The 15529-nt window shown below is 40.8% G+C and overlaps 2 protein-coding genes across 3 annotated transcripts; both read left to right on the plus strand.

The window, feature by feature from the left end:
* Positions 1-4723: 4723 nt before the first annotated feature.
* Positions 4724-9283, plus strand: LOC115680176 (importin subunit alpha-1a-like). The gene is made up of 11 exons (XM_030603927.2): positions 4724-4961; positions 6265-6361; positions 6506-6597; positions 6684-6815; positions 6957-7142; positions 7324-7487; positions 7606-7684; positions 7777-7905; positions 8047-8174; positions 8259-8635; positions 8760-9283. The coding sequence occupies exons 1-10, from the start codon at positions 4752-4754 to the stop codon at positions 8632-8634; spliced, it is 1593 nt and encodes a 530-aa protein (XP_030459787.1). The 5' UTR covers positions 4724-4751; the 3' UTR covers position 8635; positions 8760-9283.
* A 1299-nt stretch (positions 9284-10582) lies between these two features.
* LOC115680177 (exonuclease DPD1, chloroplastic/mitochondrial) lies at positions 10583-14266 on the plus strand. 2 transcript variants are annotated; one of them, XM_030603928.2, is made up of 4 exons: positions 10583-10781; positions 11691-12348; positions 13452-13657; positions 13785-14266. In XM_030603928.2, the coding sequence occupies exons 2-4, from the start codon at positions 11765-11767 to the stop codon at positions 14003-14005; spliced, it is 1011 nt and encodes a 336-aa protein (XP_030459788.1). In that variant the 5' UTR covers positions 10583-10781; positions 11691-11764; the 3' UTR covers positions 14006-14266. The 2 variants fall into 2 exon arrangements, with proteins under 2 accessions (XP_030459788.1, XP_030459790.1); XM_030603930.2 differs by lacking the exon at positions 10583-10781 and adding an exon at positions 10849-11153.
* The last annotated feature ends 1263 nt before the right edge of the window (positions 14267-15529 follow it).

Here is a 15529-nt window from a genome sequence, read left to right on the forward strand (position 1 = left end):
TTCTTGAAGCGCCGCGTGTGTGCGAGTGCTTGGCGGTGGGCAATCTTTGCGTTTTTGTTCGTGGAATTATACCAAGAATTCAAGTATTTGTAGCAATTAAATCTTGTGATAAGATTTATGTATAATTCCTTCGCGAGATATTATGAGACTAAATACTGCGTGAGCTATTAGGTGTAATTGGGGCTTGGAAAACACTTAGAGTGTTTGAGTGACTCGAGTGTAGTTGTAATCTCCATTGTATCACTTGATTTATAGTGAAATTTCGTACTGCTCTCCCTGTTGACGTATGTCACTACGACCGAACCACGTAAATCTGGTGTTTGATTTATTTTCGTGTTCTGTCAAATTTATTGTTCGATCGCTTGGCTTCCGCAACAATTAATATCAAAGCCTGGCTTGGCTGAGTTGAAGCGAATTGATGGCGACAAAAGAAGGAAAAGTGAGAATCGACAGATTTGATGGGAAGGATTTTGATTTCTGGAATATACAAATTGAGGATCATCTATATCAAATGAAACTACACTTGCCCCTATCTAGGGAGAAGCCAGAGACGATGAAGCAAGCCGACTGGGAATTACTAGATAGATGAGCTTTGGGTGTTATTCGGCTCACGTTGGCTCATAACGTCGCGTTTAACATCCTGAATGAGAAAACCACTGCGAGTTTGATGAAAGCCCTGTCGGACATGTACGAGAAGCCCTCTGTGACAACAAGATCTATTTAATGCGACATCTGTTTAACTTAAAGATGTGCGCAGGTGCGTCAGTTGCTGATCATATTAATTAATTCAATGTGATCATTAGTCAATTGAGTTCAGTTGGCATTGACTTTGAAGATGAGGTATGTGCTTTGATTATATTATCCTCATTGCCTTATGGTTGGAATACGACTGTCACTACTGTTAGTAATTCCTCTGGGTTAATAAGTTTGACGTTTGATGGTGTTCGGGATTTAATTCTGAGTGAAGATATCCGTAGAAGAGAATCTGGTGAACATGCATCGGCTGCTTTAATAGGTAAAAATAGAAGAAGAATTGGTATACGTGTTAGCAGAAGTAGTATAAACATCAATAGAAGAAGTCAGTCTAGGACTGGTGGTGTCGTCTGTTGGAGCTGTGGTAAGAGGGGGCATCTTAGAAGGGAGTGTCTTAAGCTGAAAAACGATCAGGGTAAAAGAATTAGAGTTGAGTCTGCAGATGATGTTGTGGCTATAACAGACAGTAATTCGGATAATGCTGATTATGTCTTGTCTGTTATTAATGATTTGTCGTTTGGTAGATGGATTATGGATTCTGGTTGTTCTTTTCACACTACACCAAACATGAACTGGTTTACTACTTATCAGTGCATAGATAATAGTAAAGTGCAGTTGAGGAACAATTTTGAATGCAATGTTATAGGTGTTGGTGATGTTAAAATCAGAATGCATGATAGTATTGTGTGGACATTGATTGAAGTGAGGCATGTTCCAGAGTTGAAGAAAAATCTAATTTTTTTGAGTGCCCTGAATTTAGCTAGGTGTCAGTAATCTTCAGAATGTGGAGTTTTGAAAGTTGTTTAAGGTGCCTTAGTGATAATGAAAGGAATCAAGCACAATGGCCTGTATAAACTTCAAGGTGAGATAATGACGGAATTCGCCGTGGAGGCGTCGGATGCATCGATTCAAGAGTCTGAATTGTGGCATATGCTTTTGGGGCACATTAGCGAGAGAAACCTAAAGGTTCTAAGTGAAATAAATTTGCTATATGGTTATGTGGCTAACGAACTGAATGTATGAAGGTGCTGTGATTTAAATCAACGGTAGAAAGTGCATTTCAGTACGTTTGTCAGAGAAAACACGGAAATTGCAAAATTAATTCACTTTGATATTCGCAGGTTGTCGCGGTTTCTTTCGAGGAAGAGTGCCAGATTTATGTTAACAAATGACTACTCGAGGAAGACGTGGGTGTTTATGCTTAGGCACAAGTTTGATGATGTTGTTAGGATTAGGCAGTTGAGAGCTTTGATCGAAAAGGAAATTGGTAAAATGATCATTCAAGTGCGGACTGACAATAGTATGGAATTTTGCTCGGAGCTGTTAAATGAATTCTGCAAGAAGGAAGTCATAGTGAAACATCGTACTAGTGCCAATGAACCATAACATGTTGCAGAATTAATAAGCAGAACATTACTAGAGATGGCCCATAAAATGCTCTCTAATGCTGGTATGGCTAGGAGATTCCTGGCGAATGCACTTAGTACGGTGAGCTACCTGAAAAATAGATCCCCATCGATTGCAATTGGATGTCGGACTCCCGAAGAAGTGTGATCAGGTAACGTTACTTATTATTCTGTTATTAGAATATTTGGTTGCTCATGTTATATTCGAATTAGTAATGGTAAGCTCGATGAAGGGCAATGAAGTGCATGTTCCTAGGTTATGCACAAGGTGAGCGGGGCTATCAGTTGTGGTGTCCGGAATTAAATTCACCTGTTTTCAGCAAAGAAGTTACATTTGACGAGTCTCCGGTACCTATGACTAGGAGTGTTATTAGCAGTGTTCATACGAATCTGAATGGTGTTCAGCTTGAGGTGGAGTTGCAACCAGAAACTTCTGAGGTAGCGAGTACTAACGAAGTAATCGACAAAGTTAGTGCTTGTAGCGAGGTAGAGACTATAGAGCCATTAGTTGCTGCAACTGCTGATATTGACAATGTGCATATTCAATCTCCTAACAGATATGGATGTAATGATGGTTTTGCTTTATTTGCGGTTGAGGAGATTGTGTCAGAAAATCCTTGTGAAGCAGTAAAAGGTGCATGTGAAGTTGGTGTTCTAATGAGGTCCACGGCTATGACAAAGTTCAAACAAGACTTGGACTTGAAAGATATTTGTGGTGGTTGAAACCATTAGGGCTGTGGGAGAGTAGCGAAGTTTCGACGAAACGATTGTGACTTGGCTCAAACATCAAGCCACGGTGGAGATTGTTGAAAATATGTCCCGAGTTTGAGCTTGAAGCGAAAATATGAATTTTAAAAATAAAAAAAAAAATCCAAGGCCAAGTTTCGGAAATTAGCTTTCCGAATGTGAGTTGGAGTCTTCGCCCACTGTAAAAGGAAAGTCCAATTGTGTTAGACAAAGGAAGGAAACACCACTTGAAGCCGGCCAAAGAAAAGTAGAAAGAGGAAAGTCCAAACTTTGACCGGTTGACCGAATAACATGATTTCCTAATTCATGTTGACGTGGGCTTCTGAAGGTGTTTTTCTTATGGCTATAAATATATTCAGTGAGCACTTTGGACAGTGATTATTGATCAATACGTGAAGTTACTCTTGAATCGCCGCTTGTGTGTGTGAGTGCTTGGTGGTGGGCAATCTTTATGGTTTTGTTAGTGAAATTACACCAAGAATTCAAGTGTTTGTAGAGATTAAATCTTGTGATAAGATTTGTGTATGATTTCTTCGCAAGATTGAGAGATTATTTCGTGAGGAATTATGAGGCTAAATACTGCGTGAGCTATTAGGTGTAGTTGGGGCTTGAAAAACACTTAGAGTGTTTGAGTAACTCGAGTGTGATTGTAATCTCCATTGTATCGCTTGATATATAGTGGAATTTCGTGCTGCTTTTCCCATGAACATAGGTCACTATGATCGAACCACATAAATCTGGTGTCTGATTTATTTTCTTACTCTGTCAAATTTTATTGTTCGATCGCTTAGCTTCCGCAATATATACCAGTTTGGGATTTTTGTGGTAATAACCCTTTTGATTTTTAGGTATTTGGTCATTTTTTTACTCGGCACGTGGAACTGGGTCGAAGCTGAATTTCTGGACAAAAATTTGCCTTGCTCTAACCATCGAAACACGTTGTCCGGCCAATGGGTTTGAGCCTTTATTTGAGATTAAGTTGACAACTTCAGACACTAATTCGAGAAGACAAGATCTGTTATGAGTTATTTTTTGAGAAAATGCCCCAAATTTAAGTCTTTATTTAAAATTGTCCCTAAGCAAAACTAGAAATGTGCAATAATCTATGATCCCTAGTTTTGCCGTTCTCGAAAATCTCTAATTACATCTTATTTACGCGTAAAAGGGTCAAAAGAGTTTTCTCAAAAAACGCATTTGACACGTAAAACTCATGTCATTGAACCGTCGTACTACCTTTCTTTACTCCGCTTAAAGCAACCGTCACAAATCTATACATTTAGGCCAAGAATGGATTTTGTACACATTACCACTTACGTTTAAATTTCCGCTGATCCCTTATTATGTTTATTACCAATTTCGCTAAAACGATTTTTTCTCGTCTTTACTTTCTCGATATCGAATTTTTCCCTTAATAAAAAACTAATACTCGAATTCTTTTTGTAGAGGTCACCAAAGAAGGACATATTATAAGGGGCTCCGAATAATTAATCTTTTTTATTTGCTCAATGGGGAATGAAAAAAATAAATGGTATTTTATATCACGACTTTTTTGGGAAAAAAGGGGACCTTTTCCCACAGTTTCAAAATTCAAAACGGATGGCATTTTCGTAGATTCGGTACGATCCGTGCCCAGTTTCGTTTACCGGGGGCGTCCTCTCCCGTACAGCCCACTATATAACCAATCCTCCATTGCAGCCCCTTTCCTCTCCACTCTCTCGTAGCTCCCCCCCCCCCCATCGATCGCTCGATCGCGAACTTCCCTAAAACCCTCTCGCTCTCTCCCCTAGGGTTTTGCTGCTGCTGCTGCTCCCCCTCGGCGTCGCCTCCTCGATCCCCCCCCTGACGATGTCGCTCCGGCCGAGCGCGAGGACGGAGGTCCGCCGGAACCGCTACAAGGTGGCGGTGGACGCGGAGGAGGGGCGGCGGCGGAGGGAGGACAACATGGTGGAGATTCGCAAGAGCCGGAGGGAGGAGAGCCTGCAGAAGAAGAGGCGGGAGGGCCTCCAGGCCCAGCAAGCGGCGCCCTCGCTCCACTCGTCCGCCGTTGAGAAGAAGGTGGGGTTCTGGCCTCCGATTTGGCGATTAGGGTTTTTGTGCGGTCCGCGATTGGTTCTGCTCTTCGTTTTTCTGTTTTTGCAGCATCTGATTGGTTGAGTGATTCTGTCCGATTGATCGAGTGATGATTATGACCGTGTCAGGATAGGGATTGGTCGTATGGGGCTTAGTTTATTAATTAAAGTGGAGGATTGGTTTTTGGCTGTTCAGATGTAAATTGGAGACCTTTAATTGAGCTTAATTGTATGTCCTTAAGGCCTTCATCTGGAAGGAGTTTTAGTTTGGTTCTGATGGAAATTGGGTTGATCGTAATATAAAATTCGCGGAATTAAAACGACATTGATCATCTTGTGCATGTTGTTCGTGTGTTCTGGTTGGGTCGCGATTCTTGATAAATTGAAGTGTTATCACAGAACCAGCGTAGTTGTGTGTTGAGCTCATTAAAAATGCGACTAACTGCATAAGGGGCTTAAGCTATCGGAGGTAAGGAAGATAAACTTCTTGAAGAGTGAGCTACTTTATTGAGTTTCGAGTATGGTTTATTGACATTATAAGCGTCCATCGTATTTAGTTGTAGTTTTCTGCTGGGTCTTCTTTTTTTCTCACGACTTAGTTTTGAGTAGTTAACTCATGAGAAAGTTGTGAGGATCGGTTGTTTATAGAGCTAAAGTGGAAAAGAATTTGTTGTATATGAGAAATTTTACTTGTGATCTTCAATAGGATGGAACTAGATACAACTGGAAGAGCAGCTTCTCTTGGAATTTACTTATTTGTTTGACTATCAAAAGAAATGTTTGACTATTTTTTGGATGCTAAAAGCAACATATGGTCTATGTAGTGGTTGGCTGTCTTCTAGGTTGTCCATCCCATCTTCAGTGAGAGCTCCCTTATTTTGATTCTTTTTTATACTTCATTTGAGGAACTTGGATTGTTTCTGTTAGAATGGGAAAATAGAAGGAATTGGATGTGGGTGACTACTCGCATAGTTACTTCTGTCTCTCTATCTTAGTACGCCATTGCTGGCAAACGGGTCAAGCTGTTGGAACTTTATTTTTTAAAAATAAAAATTTTACTTAGCTAGGTAGTTTGAAGAATTGTTCTGGCATGGTAGATTTTGCTTATTCCCATCAATTTTATGTGTTTGCACCTTCTTGTATTAATGAATTAAGGGAATATGTTACTGCGAAACTGTTTCCGTGCTTTTTGCATCTATCACTTTGCCTCAGTATGCTAATGGTAATCATACTTGTGTTCATGGAGTAATTATTCTAACAGTTTTTTTGTTGTTAATATATAACAACAGCTGGAACATTTGCCTTCCATGATTGGTGGTGTATATAGCGATGATAATAACTTGCAACTGGAGGCGACCACTCAATTTAGAAAATTGCTCTCTATTGGTGAGTTTTTACATTTTATAGTGCATGTACTGCGGTTGCTTTTATTGTGTGGTTGAGAGGCTTACACAATAAGAACTATCATTTTATGCAGAGTGTAGTTTGCTTTTTATATGTAAATTATAATAATTTACTCGACTTTGTCAGAACGCAGCCCTCCAATTGAAGAAGTTATACAATCTGGAGTTGTTCCGCGGTTTGTTGAGTTTCTGATGAGGGAGGATTTTCCTCAACTTCAGGTACTGTGAGATGCCATTGTTAATCAACTCTTGTGAACATTCTTTTAACTTTGGTGCTAACTTTTTAATCCTTTGACAAATTCTAGTTCGAAGCAGCGTGGGCTCTTACTAACATTGCTTCTGGGACATCTGAGAACACTAAAGTTGTGGTTGATCATGGAGCCGTCCCTATATTTGTTAAACTTCTTGCTTCTCCTAGTGATGATGTCCGTGAGCAGGTATAGTGTAGACGATTCCATACTTTCTTTTACCTCTATTCTTGCTTTTCCCTTCCTTTCGTGTTATTTGGAACTTGGATTGTTTTGTCAAGTGTGTGGTCAAATTGTCAGTTGACTCCATCACCTTCTCTTCTGGTACAGGCTGTTTGGGCACTGGGAAATGTTGCCGGTGATTCTCCCAAGTGCCGCGATCTCGTTCTTGCAAATGGAGCTTTGCTTCCTTTATTGGCACAGTTGAATGAGCATGCTAAGCTGTCTATGCTGAGAAATGCTACCTGGACTCTCTCGAACTTTTGTAGGGGAAAGCCACAGCCTCCTTTTGATCAGGTTTGTTGGTTCATGCCTGTTGCCCCTTGTTCAAAGACTGTATTAAATAATTTGATAAATGATATGGATATAGTCAACCTCTCTGCTGATTTAAGTACGTTTACAGTCTTTCACCTAAGACTATATGTCAGCGGTGACAGTTTTTTGCCTTGACATCCAATATTTTCCTTTTGACTGACAGGTTAGGCCCGCACTTCCAGCTCTTGAACGTCTTATCCATTCAAATGATGAAGAGGTCTTGACTGATGCATGTTGGGCACTATCCTATCTTTCTGATGGAACAAATGACAAAATACAAGCTGTAATAGAAGCTGGTGTTTGTCCTAGGCTTATTGAACTGCTTCTGTGAGTTCTTTTTTTCCTATACTGTTTTGTAGATTGGGGCGTTGTCTCTTCCATTGTTTGGGTTTGGATCCTTTTTCCCTTTTATACGTGATGGTTAATGTAAGATCAATTTTGTCAGCCATCCATCTCCGTCAGTGCTGATTCCTGCCCTTCGCACTGTTGGGAATATCGTCACTGGGGATGATTTACAAACTCAGGTATTCGAAAGGGTTATGTAGTTGCAACATCCTTACAAGAAAGTATGTTTGGGAACACACTCAGTTTGTCTTAATTTTTTGCTTTGATTTAGTGCATCATCAACCACCAAGCACTTCCATGCCTTCTCAACCTGTTGACCGGAAATTACAAGAAAAGCATCAAGAAGGAAGCGTGTTGGACCATCTCAAACATCACTGCTGGAAACAAGGAGCAGATTCAGGTATGGTATCTATTAATACTTCTTTTGTTTTCTTTTTTGCTGTTTTCCTTGATTTAATGCAATTGGAAGTTTTATATAGAGCGTACGGGTTTGTCAACATCTTCATCGGGCATGACCGTTTGTTTGTATGATACTCTACAGGCTGTCATAGAGGCTAATATAATTGCTCCACTCGTTCATTTACTTCAAAATGCTGAATTCGACATCAAAAAGGAAGCTGCATGGGCAATCTCCAATGCTACATCCGGCGGTTCTCATGAACAGATAAAGTATGACTTATCTTTGTATAAGTGTCTCCTTTTGTTTTTGAGTAGTGCTATTTCTTAGATTTTGGTTTCACTTTGTTGCTGCAGGTTCCTTGTTAGTCAAGGGTGTATCAAGCCCCTGTGTGATCTTCTCATCTGTCCTGATCCAAGAATTGTGACTGTCTGTTTAGAAGGTCTTGAGAACATATTGAAGGTTGGGGAAGCTGAGAAAAACCTAGGAGGTACTGGTGATGTGAATCTTTACGCTCAAATGATTGACGATGCCGAGGGCTTAGAGAAGATTGAGAACTTGCAGAGTCATGACAACAATGAGATATATGAGAAAGCAGTGAAGCTTCTTGAAACATATTGGTTGGAAGAAGATGATGATGCGATGCCTCCTGAGGATTCTGCCCACCCTGGTTTACAGTTTGGAGCAAGTGAGCTGCCTCCTGTTCCATCTGGTGGCTTCAAGTTTGGCTAAGGTTGGGTTTTAATGAGCAATGTTATGCTTTCATCACAAGACCCATGGGGGTTTTGTTTTTTGGGTTCAGATAGCTTGTCCTTGTAAGTTTGATATTGTTTGTCCTTGCAATTTTACTCCTGCAGGGAAAGCTGCTGCTGAATTATATAAAGTTGTCAAACTGCGGAGGGATGGAATCTGCATTGAGGTCAGGTGTCACTCATATTGTCGCCCTGTTGTGTCCAGTTGTTATGAGATTTTGGAGTCATGCTTGGAGTGGCTTGGGTCTGGATTAAGCTTGTGAAGAGAGCAATGCAGTGTGGTTGTATCTGGATTGATGATGCTGCAGCTAAAGAGCTCTTGGTTGAAGTTTTTGTTGCAAGAGGTCGTCGCTGTCAATTGGGCTCTTCGGTTAAGAATCTTGCAGTTTTAAAGTGATTACTGTCGGGCTATTGTAGTCTTGTTGTCTTCACAATTATATATTGTTATATTGCTCTGCTGAAATCTTGAGCAGTATTTCACTTCTTTACAGTTAAGGGTCAATATTATAGTCATTTTCTTGCTGTTCTTGCGAATTTTCCTGTCCTCGTGACAGAGCGTAGCAGCAATTGTTGAAATGTCAACTCTTATGTTATATGCAAAAGATGTGAATAAATGGTTCCTTTGGCTTTGGCTTCTCCGGACAATTTCAACTGATGCGCTTGACACCTGACTACATGCGGGATGCCTATTCAGTTGAAAGATTGCATCGTTCATTTGGACTGCAAATTCGAAGTCATTCTACTGATAAAAACCATGTTGTCTATTTTCCAGCTGAAACAGCATGTGAACTTACAGGAAAAGATTATCGTTATGAACGAACGATCTTGTGCTTGACTCCACGTTAGACGGGGTTAACTTGCGGGGCATTAACTCTTCTTGAGGTTGGAGTGTCTTGGCGTCTTACTTAAGCAAACACATGCACGCAGGAGACTTTTTTAACTTAAAAACTAAGAAACCACCATGTGCTCCTCCGCTTTTGTGCAGGCAAAGCTAATCTGGAGTTGAGTCGACAATCCTCTGTCTCAAGGCCCGAGAGAGATACTTGAGCTCGAGGTGGCTTTTTATCTAAAAACCAGATTCGTTGGGTCTTGGTCCTAACTTATTTTGCGTTTTGAAAGACATAAGTTGGTAGCCTCTGCGCGTTAATACAGAAAGGTAACATCATGATGTCCTCGTCAAGTTTGAATTCCAACTTTGAGATGAAAACAAGTTTAGGCGATTGGGCAACTCTCGAGAATATCTGTCTCGTTTCGAGATTTAGAAGGCAGAAGGTGCGTGCAAGCCTTTACCATAGGGAAAAGAAAGAAGAAAACGGAAAGATAGCCAGAGATTGTTCTCAAAATCTTTGTGATTTCTTGTGCTAACTACTTCGAGTCACATTATTTTAGCGAGGTAACGAATTTGATTCCCATCGTGTGCATATCTCCAAACGGCTCAAAATGCGCAGCCTAGCTGAAGCATTTCTCATGTGAAGGGACTCCCCAACTATCAACTTTTTGGTGGGATTGTAGTAACGGGCTCTCCAATCTCGGGTTTCAGTTGAAAGGGGCACAGAGTAGTTATGGTACGGTTGGAACATTTATAACGGGTGAAACTCTCCGGATATCGCCCAAAGAGGTAATTAGTAGTGTCGGTCTCCCTTGTACGCTCTTTTTAGCTACGGATTTTTCATTTTCACAATACTCCGATTCACTAACAAGCTAAAAAAAAGTAAAAGTAACACTAAACAAGCTAAAAAAAAGAAAAGTGAAAAGCTTAGGGAGAGGGGGCGAATTCATTTGACAATGTCACCCGGGTTTCGAGGGTGGACCCGAGAGAGGCATGGATCGGGTCAAGCCACGACGGTCTCGATCCGAAAGTGGCGGAGGCGTCTCGTGCTTCCTTCCTCTTCTAACCCCCCCACTCACTCCAATTCTCCCTCTCTCTCTCTCTCTCTCTCTCTCTCTCACTCCTCCGAGATTGTTTCTCACTCCGCATTCACCATTTTCACAGCCCACGTTTCCCTCTCTCTTCTCGAGGAGCTCCTTCCCCAAACTCTATAAGTACTCCCTCCAATTCACAAGCTTTCCAACCCTTCAAACGCGCGCGGTCCCGTTTCTCCTAGCGTCGAATCATCGCACCACCAGGCATCTCTCTCTCTCTCTCTCTCTCTCTCTGTTGCTTTCTCTTTTCTGGGTTTTGTTCTTTTCTTGTCGTGCTGGCCAAACCAGTCTCTGGGTTCCGTTTGGTAGCTCATAGAGAGAGTGAACGGGAGAAAAAATTTCGGACGGAGATTCGAACTCTTTGAATGGACAACTGGGTAATGGACGGCACGGGAGTTTGTTGAAGCAATATGAGCTTGAAATTGCTGAGTGCCCATTTTGCCTGAATTCAACGTGACCCGGCATTTGATCTGATGGAAATGTATTGTGTTGTGGCTAAAGCTTCCAGCGTTGAGCTTGGGTCGCCCCGATTAAAGTTGGTCTCCTTTGTTTTGCATGTTAGCTGACGAAATCTAGGTGCTTATACTGATTCTCGTCTTTGAATGCGGTGATGATAGTCTATGTGAAATTGTGAAATGTTTCTTGCTAAAGTAACCTCGGCTGATCCGATTATCTGGTTTCCTTCTGGTTTTGCTGCTTGAACTTGGCATCCAGATGTTAAAGCATTCGTTTTGCTTTCGATCCATATTTCAGTTTGTGAAGGAAGCAGTGAAATGCTGTGAGGGAAGAGGAATTTGCCACCGGAACTGAGCCTTTTCTGCCCTTTTTGACTCAGTCTTAGGCGTTGCATGTATTGAATTTAAATTTACATTTGTTTCCGTCCCTTGGGTTGTAGCTGTTGGAAAAAAAAAATGGCCGACTCGAAAAGATAAGGAAAAACCTTGTCTTATTTGGTATGCTTATATGAGATAAATATGTGCATCGCCTGCATTCTATTTGCTTATCTTGCGTGCTTGCAGATGTCTCTTCATCATACTACTTTGCACTGGTGTTGAATGTCACATGATTGTCTTCTGAGTTCAATATTTCTGAGATTCTTACCTTGAACTATAGGTAATAGCTGGAGCAATGGAGTGACATCAAATTCTCCTCCTGTTTGGTTCCAATCATTTGTCGTTCAATCTCAGATGCGAACTCTCACCATGTGCTTCTCAATTTTACAATTTTCAAGAGCTGGGATACCAAGATTGGCTGGTTTCTGGCGTCAAAGCTTCCACACTCGTAGTAGACCCGACAAGAATGATTCTCACTTTGCATTGTTCAGTTCAAAGACTTCTGGACTTGAAGGAGGATACAGTAGGAAATGGATGAGAAGACCAGTTTCTACAAAAACAGGGGAAAGGAACAAGACCCAAGGCAATAAACGCAGCGATGTTAGGGATGGAGTTTCGGATGCTATAGTCTCTGCAAGCACAACGTTAAACATAGAAAAAGCCGAAATAACTGAGTTCCGCAAAATTGAGTATTCTGATGTTCAACAAAAAATTGCCGAGAACAAAGAATTAGCCAGCCTCGTGACCCTAATCGTCTTTGATCTGGAGACTACAGGATTTAGTAGAGAGAGTGAAAGAATCATTGAGATTGCATTGCAAGATCTTTCAGGAGGCAAGAATAGCACTTTCCAGACGCTTGTAAATCCAGAACGTTATGTTCCGAATGCCCATATTCATGGCATTACAACCCATATGGTGAACAGGCCTGATGTTCCCAGGTATCTATTCACTTGCTAGTATGAATTTGTATGTTATCAGCTTCTGTATATGAATTAAAGTGACAAGAAAAAGATCACATCATAAAAGCTTCCTCAACATTAAAGATACTCGAATATCTTTCAAGTGGTATATTCAGATTACAGTATCTTTTATTTCTCAAAGCAGTTCATGGTTCCGATCAAGTTTAACCATGTTTTATTTATAAGAATGGTGTCCTTTTCAAGTTGTGTATTATGTTTAGCATGTTTTGATGGAGTAATCACTCTGTTGGCAAAAAGTTAGTGGCAATGGTCCTTAATCTTTTCTTCTGAGTACACTACCTGATAGAGATACCTCAGACAACTGTCACTTGATGTGCATGCTTCTCTGTTGCCTGTGCCTTTTTTTTTTTTTGGTAGTGTTGATTTAGGAAAAGGAAAAACAAATGACGAGAATTTAGTAATTGCCAAAATTGTGTTTCACTTTCGTGAGCTCCAAGGAGAACAGGTTCTCCTGTGGGGGGTTAAGATGAACCATTGGACCATGCTCGAGATTTATTGAAAAAATTTGACCCTCTTAGTTATATAAGCAGACTTGTCGTTAAAAGGATGATGTTACATGTTCACCTTAGAAGACAATAGTGACCCTTGCACACCCCTCGAAAAGCAGAAGCTTTTGTGATGGAAAGGATTTTTCATGCTTGGGGACTTGTGTAGCTGCAACAAGAAGATGGAACGTGTAGTTCTTCTTTTGAAAAAAGCTTCTTATTGTTGTTGAGTCTTATAACGGTGGTTGTTCTAGCTTTTATATTTTTATTGCCTATTCAACTGATAGTTTGGATGTCCAGTCACTATGTATTACCCACTGCTCGCGAGATTATAGCCAGTTGAGCAGGAACTGAGTGGTTTTATAGTTTGTCTTTTCTTTGGAAAATAATGAAGTGACATGAGATGGTTTCTCATTGCCGTGTTATGTGCATTATTGGCTGGATTGTCTTCTTAATGAAGTACTAAACGGATGGTTGTCTTGTTGCTCTTAACCTTCCTCAATTTTAGACATCTAGGTTTTTTGCTCTTTGGCTGAAATTATTTTCTCAGATCAGAAGTGGAATTTGCTTATGTAGGATGGCGGACTTGATACCGATATTATTCCAATTTGTGGGGAGCCGCCAAAAATCTGGGGGAGTGGTCGTGTTTATCGCTCATAATGCTCGACGTTTTGACGTGCCTTTTTTGTTGGAGGAATTTAATCGCTGCTCCTTTGAGGTTCCTGAAAACTGGCTATTTGCCGACACACTTCCTCTGGGACGTGAGATGATGAAATCTAAAGGTCTCTCTCTCTCTCTGTACATGCGGCAAATGACTTATGCACGTGCACATGAATGGTTTGCTTCACTGATGAATTCCAGTTACTGTACACATGGTAAGACTTGAATGTACTTGCCTTTTTCCGACAGGATTGAAACCTTCTTCAAGCATATCGTTGCAATCCCTTCGCGAGTATTACGGAATTCCATTGACCGGTTCAGCTCATAGGGCCATGTCGGACGTGAACTCGTTGTCAGCGATTCTTCAGAGGTTGACACACGACCTCAAAATTCTCCCCTCTGACCTCGTACAGAGATCTTTCAAAGCCACAGATCTCAACAGTGTCAAGAAGAAGAGAAGTTCTAGCTGATTCTTATCCATGCTTCATCCCCTGTTCAAGCAGATGTTCAGGAATGATGCCAGAGCAACAAGGAGGGCTGCTGCCCATGACAAATGCTGGGGCATGGAAATTTAGTCAGATTAGCAATCTGGAAGCAACCATTGTTGTAAGTTATGACCTATCGTTATTTAAAGAAATGAAATTTCAAGTGCCTTTGGGGCTATAATTGCTGTAATTTATGACCTATGATTATTTAAAGAAATGAAATTTCAAGTGCCTTTGGGGCTATAACCTCTCTCTCTCTCTCTCTCTCTCTCTCTCTCTCTCTCTCTCTCTCTCTCTCATATTTCTGCACGAGTGATTTTCCCTTGTCCTGCTCGAAGTAAACAATCATGTTACCATCCTCCATTTTTCACATATATATATACGTGGTAGAAAAACTAACATAAATAGTGCCTGAACTTTGATTAATTGTGTAATGTGGTCTCTAAATTTTTTGTACATGATCAATGTAGTCTCTAGACTCATGAAAATGTTCAATGATATTTTGAAATTTGAATTAATGCAAGAATAATATTTAACATTTTCATGCAGTTCGGGAATTAAATTGAATATATAACAAATGTCCGGTTACTATTATGAACAAATTAAAAGTTCATGGACCACATTACATATTGAGCTAAAGTTCAGGAGCAATATTGAAATACTTAAAAGTTCAGGTACCACATTGCAAGTTTAGCCAAAGTCGAGGGATCATTCGTGTCATTATTTCTATGTGGCAATAGATATTTCACAATACCGACGGCAGCACAAGAGCTCATACAATCTTTAGAGAAAGTGGGGGTTTGCAATTGGACACATAAAAAAATTCCTTACCATTTTGAACTTTGCCCAATTTAAACTGTCAGTGAATTAGCCCATCCAAGCATTAGCATGCTGGTCCCATTACACCGGGATTCCGTCACAAATTCGCAAGAACTTCACGTTCGCCCCTCGAAACTTTAACCGTTCATGTACAATATATCCCCTTAACCGTTCATTTTGGTTACGGCCCTCAGCTTCGCCGCCGCCATATTTCGCGTCGTCAGCATGTGTATACTGCGCTCCACATGAAAATGAAGACTCGCAACAGCGATTCCTCTTTTGAACGACACAGTACAGACGACAATTTGCCCTTCCATCTTTCCTATCTCGTGACCCAAAAAAAAAAAACTTTCCCTATCTGAACCGGCCGAAAGGTCTCCCAAAAGGGTAAAACCAAACCCCCAAAAAAAAAAAATGGAAAAAACGAAAAAAGAGTGGGGGGGACTTCCCAGCAAATTCCCCATTTTTCTTTTTGTATTTTCTTCTGAATTTTTTTTTTTTTGGGGGGGGTGGAGGAGGGGAGGGGGAGGAAGAAAATGGAAAAATTATAAAGTCCGGAGCACGCCAGGAGCGACGCTCCTCTGTTTCCACCGACCTGCACCTACGACCTCGTTTCCTCTATAGCTCTCTCTCACTCTCTCTCTCTCTCTCTCTCTCTCTCTCTGCTCAAACCCCCAAAATTTCCATGCC

The sequence above is a fragment of the Syzygium oleosum genome, unplaced genomic scaffold, assembly GCF_021117445.2.
Source record: "Syzygium oleosum isolate NSW1041296 unplaced genomic scaffold, Sole_v2.1 Sole_v2.06, whole genome shotgun sequence".
Lineage (NCBI taxonomy): Eukaryota > Viridiplantae > Streptophyta > Magnoliopsida > Myrtales > Myrtaceae > Syzygium > Syzygium oleosum.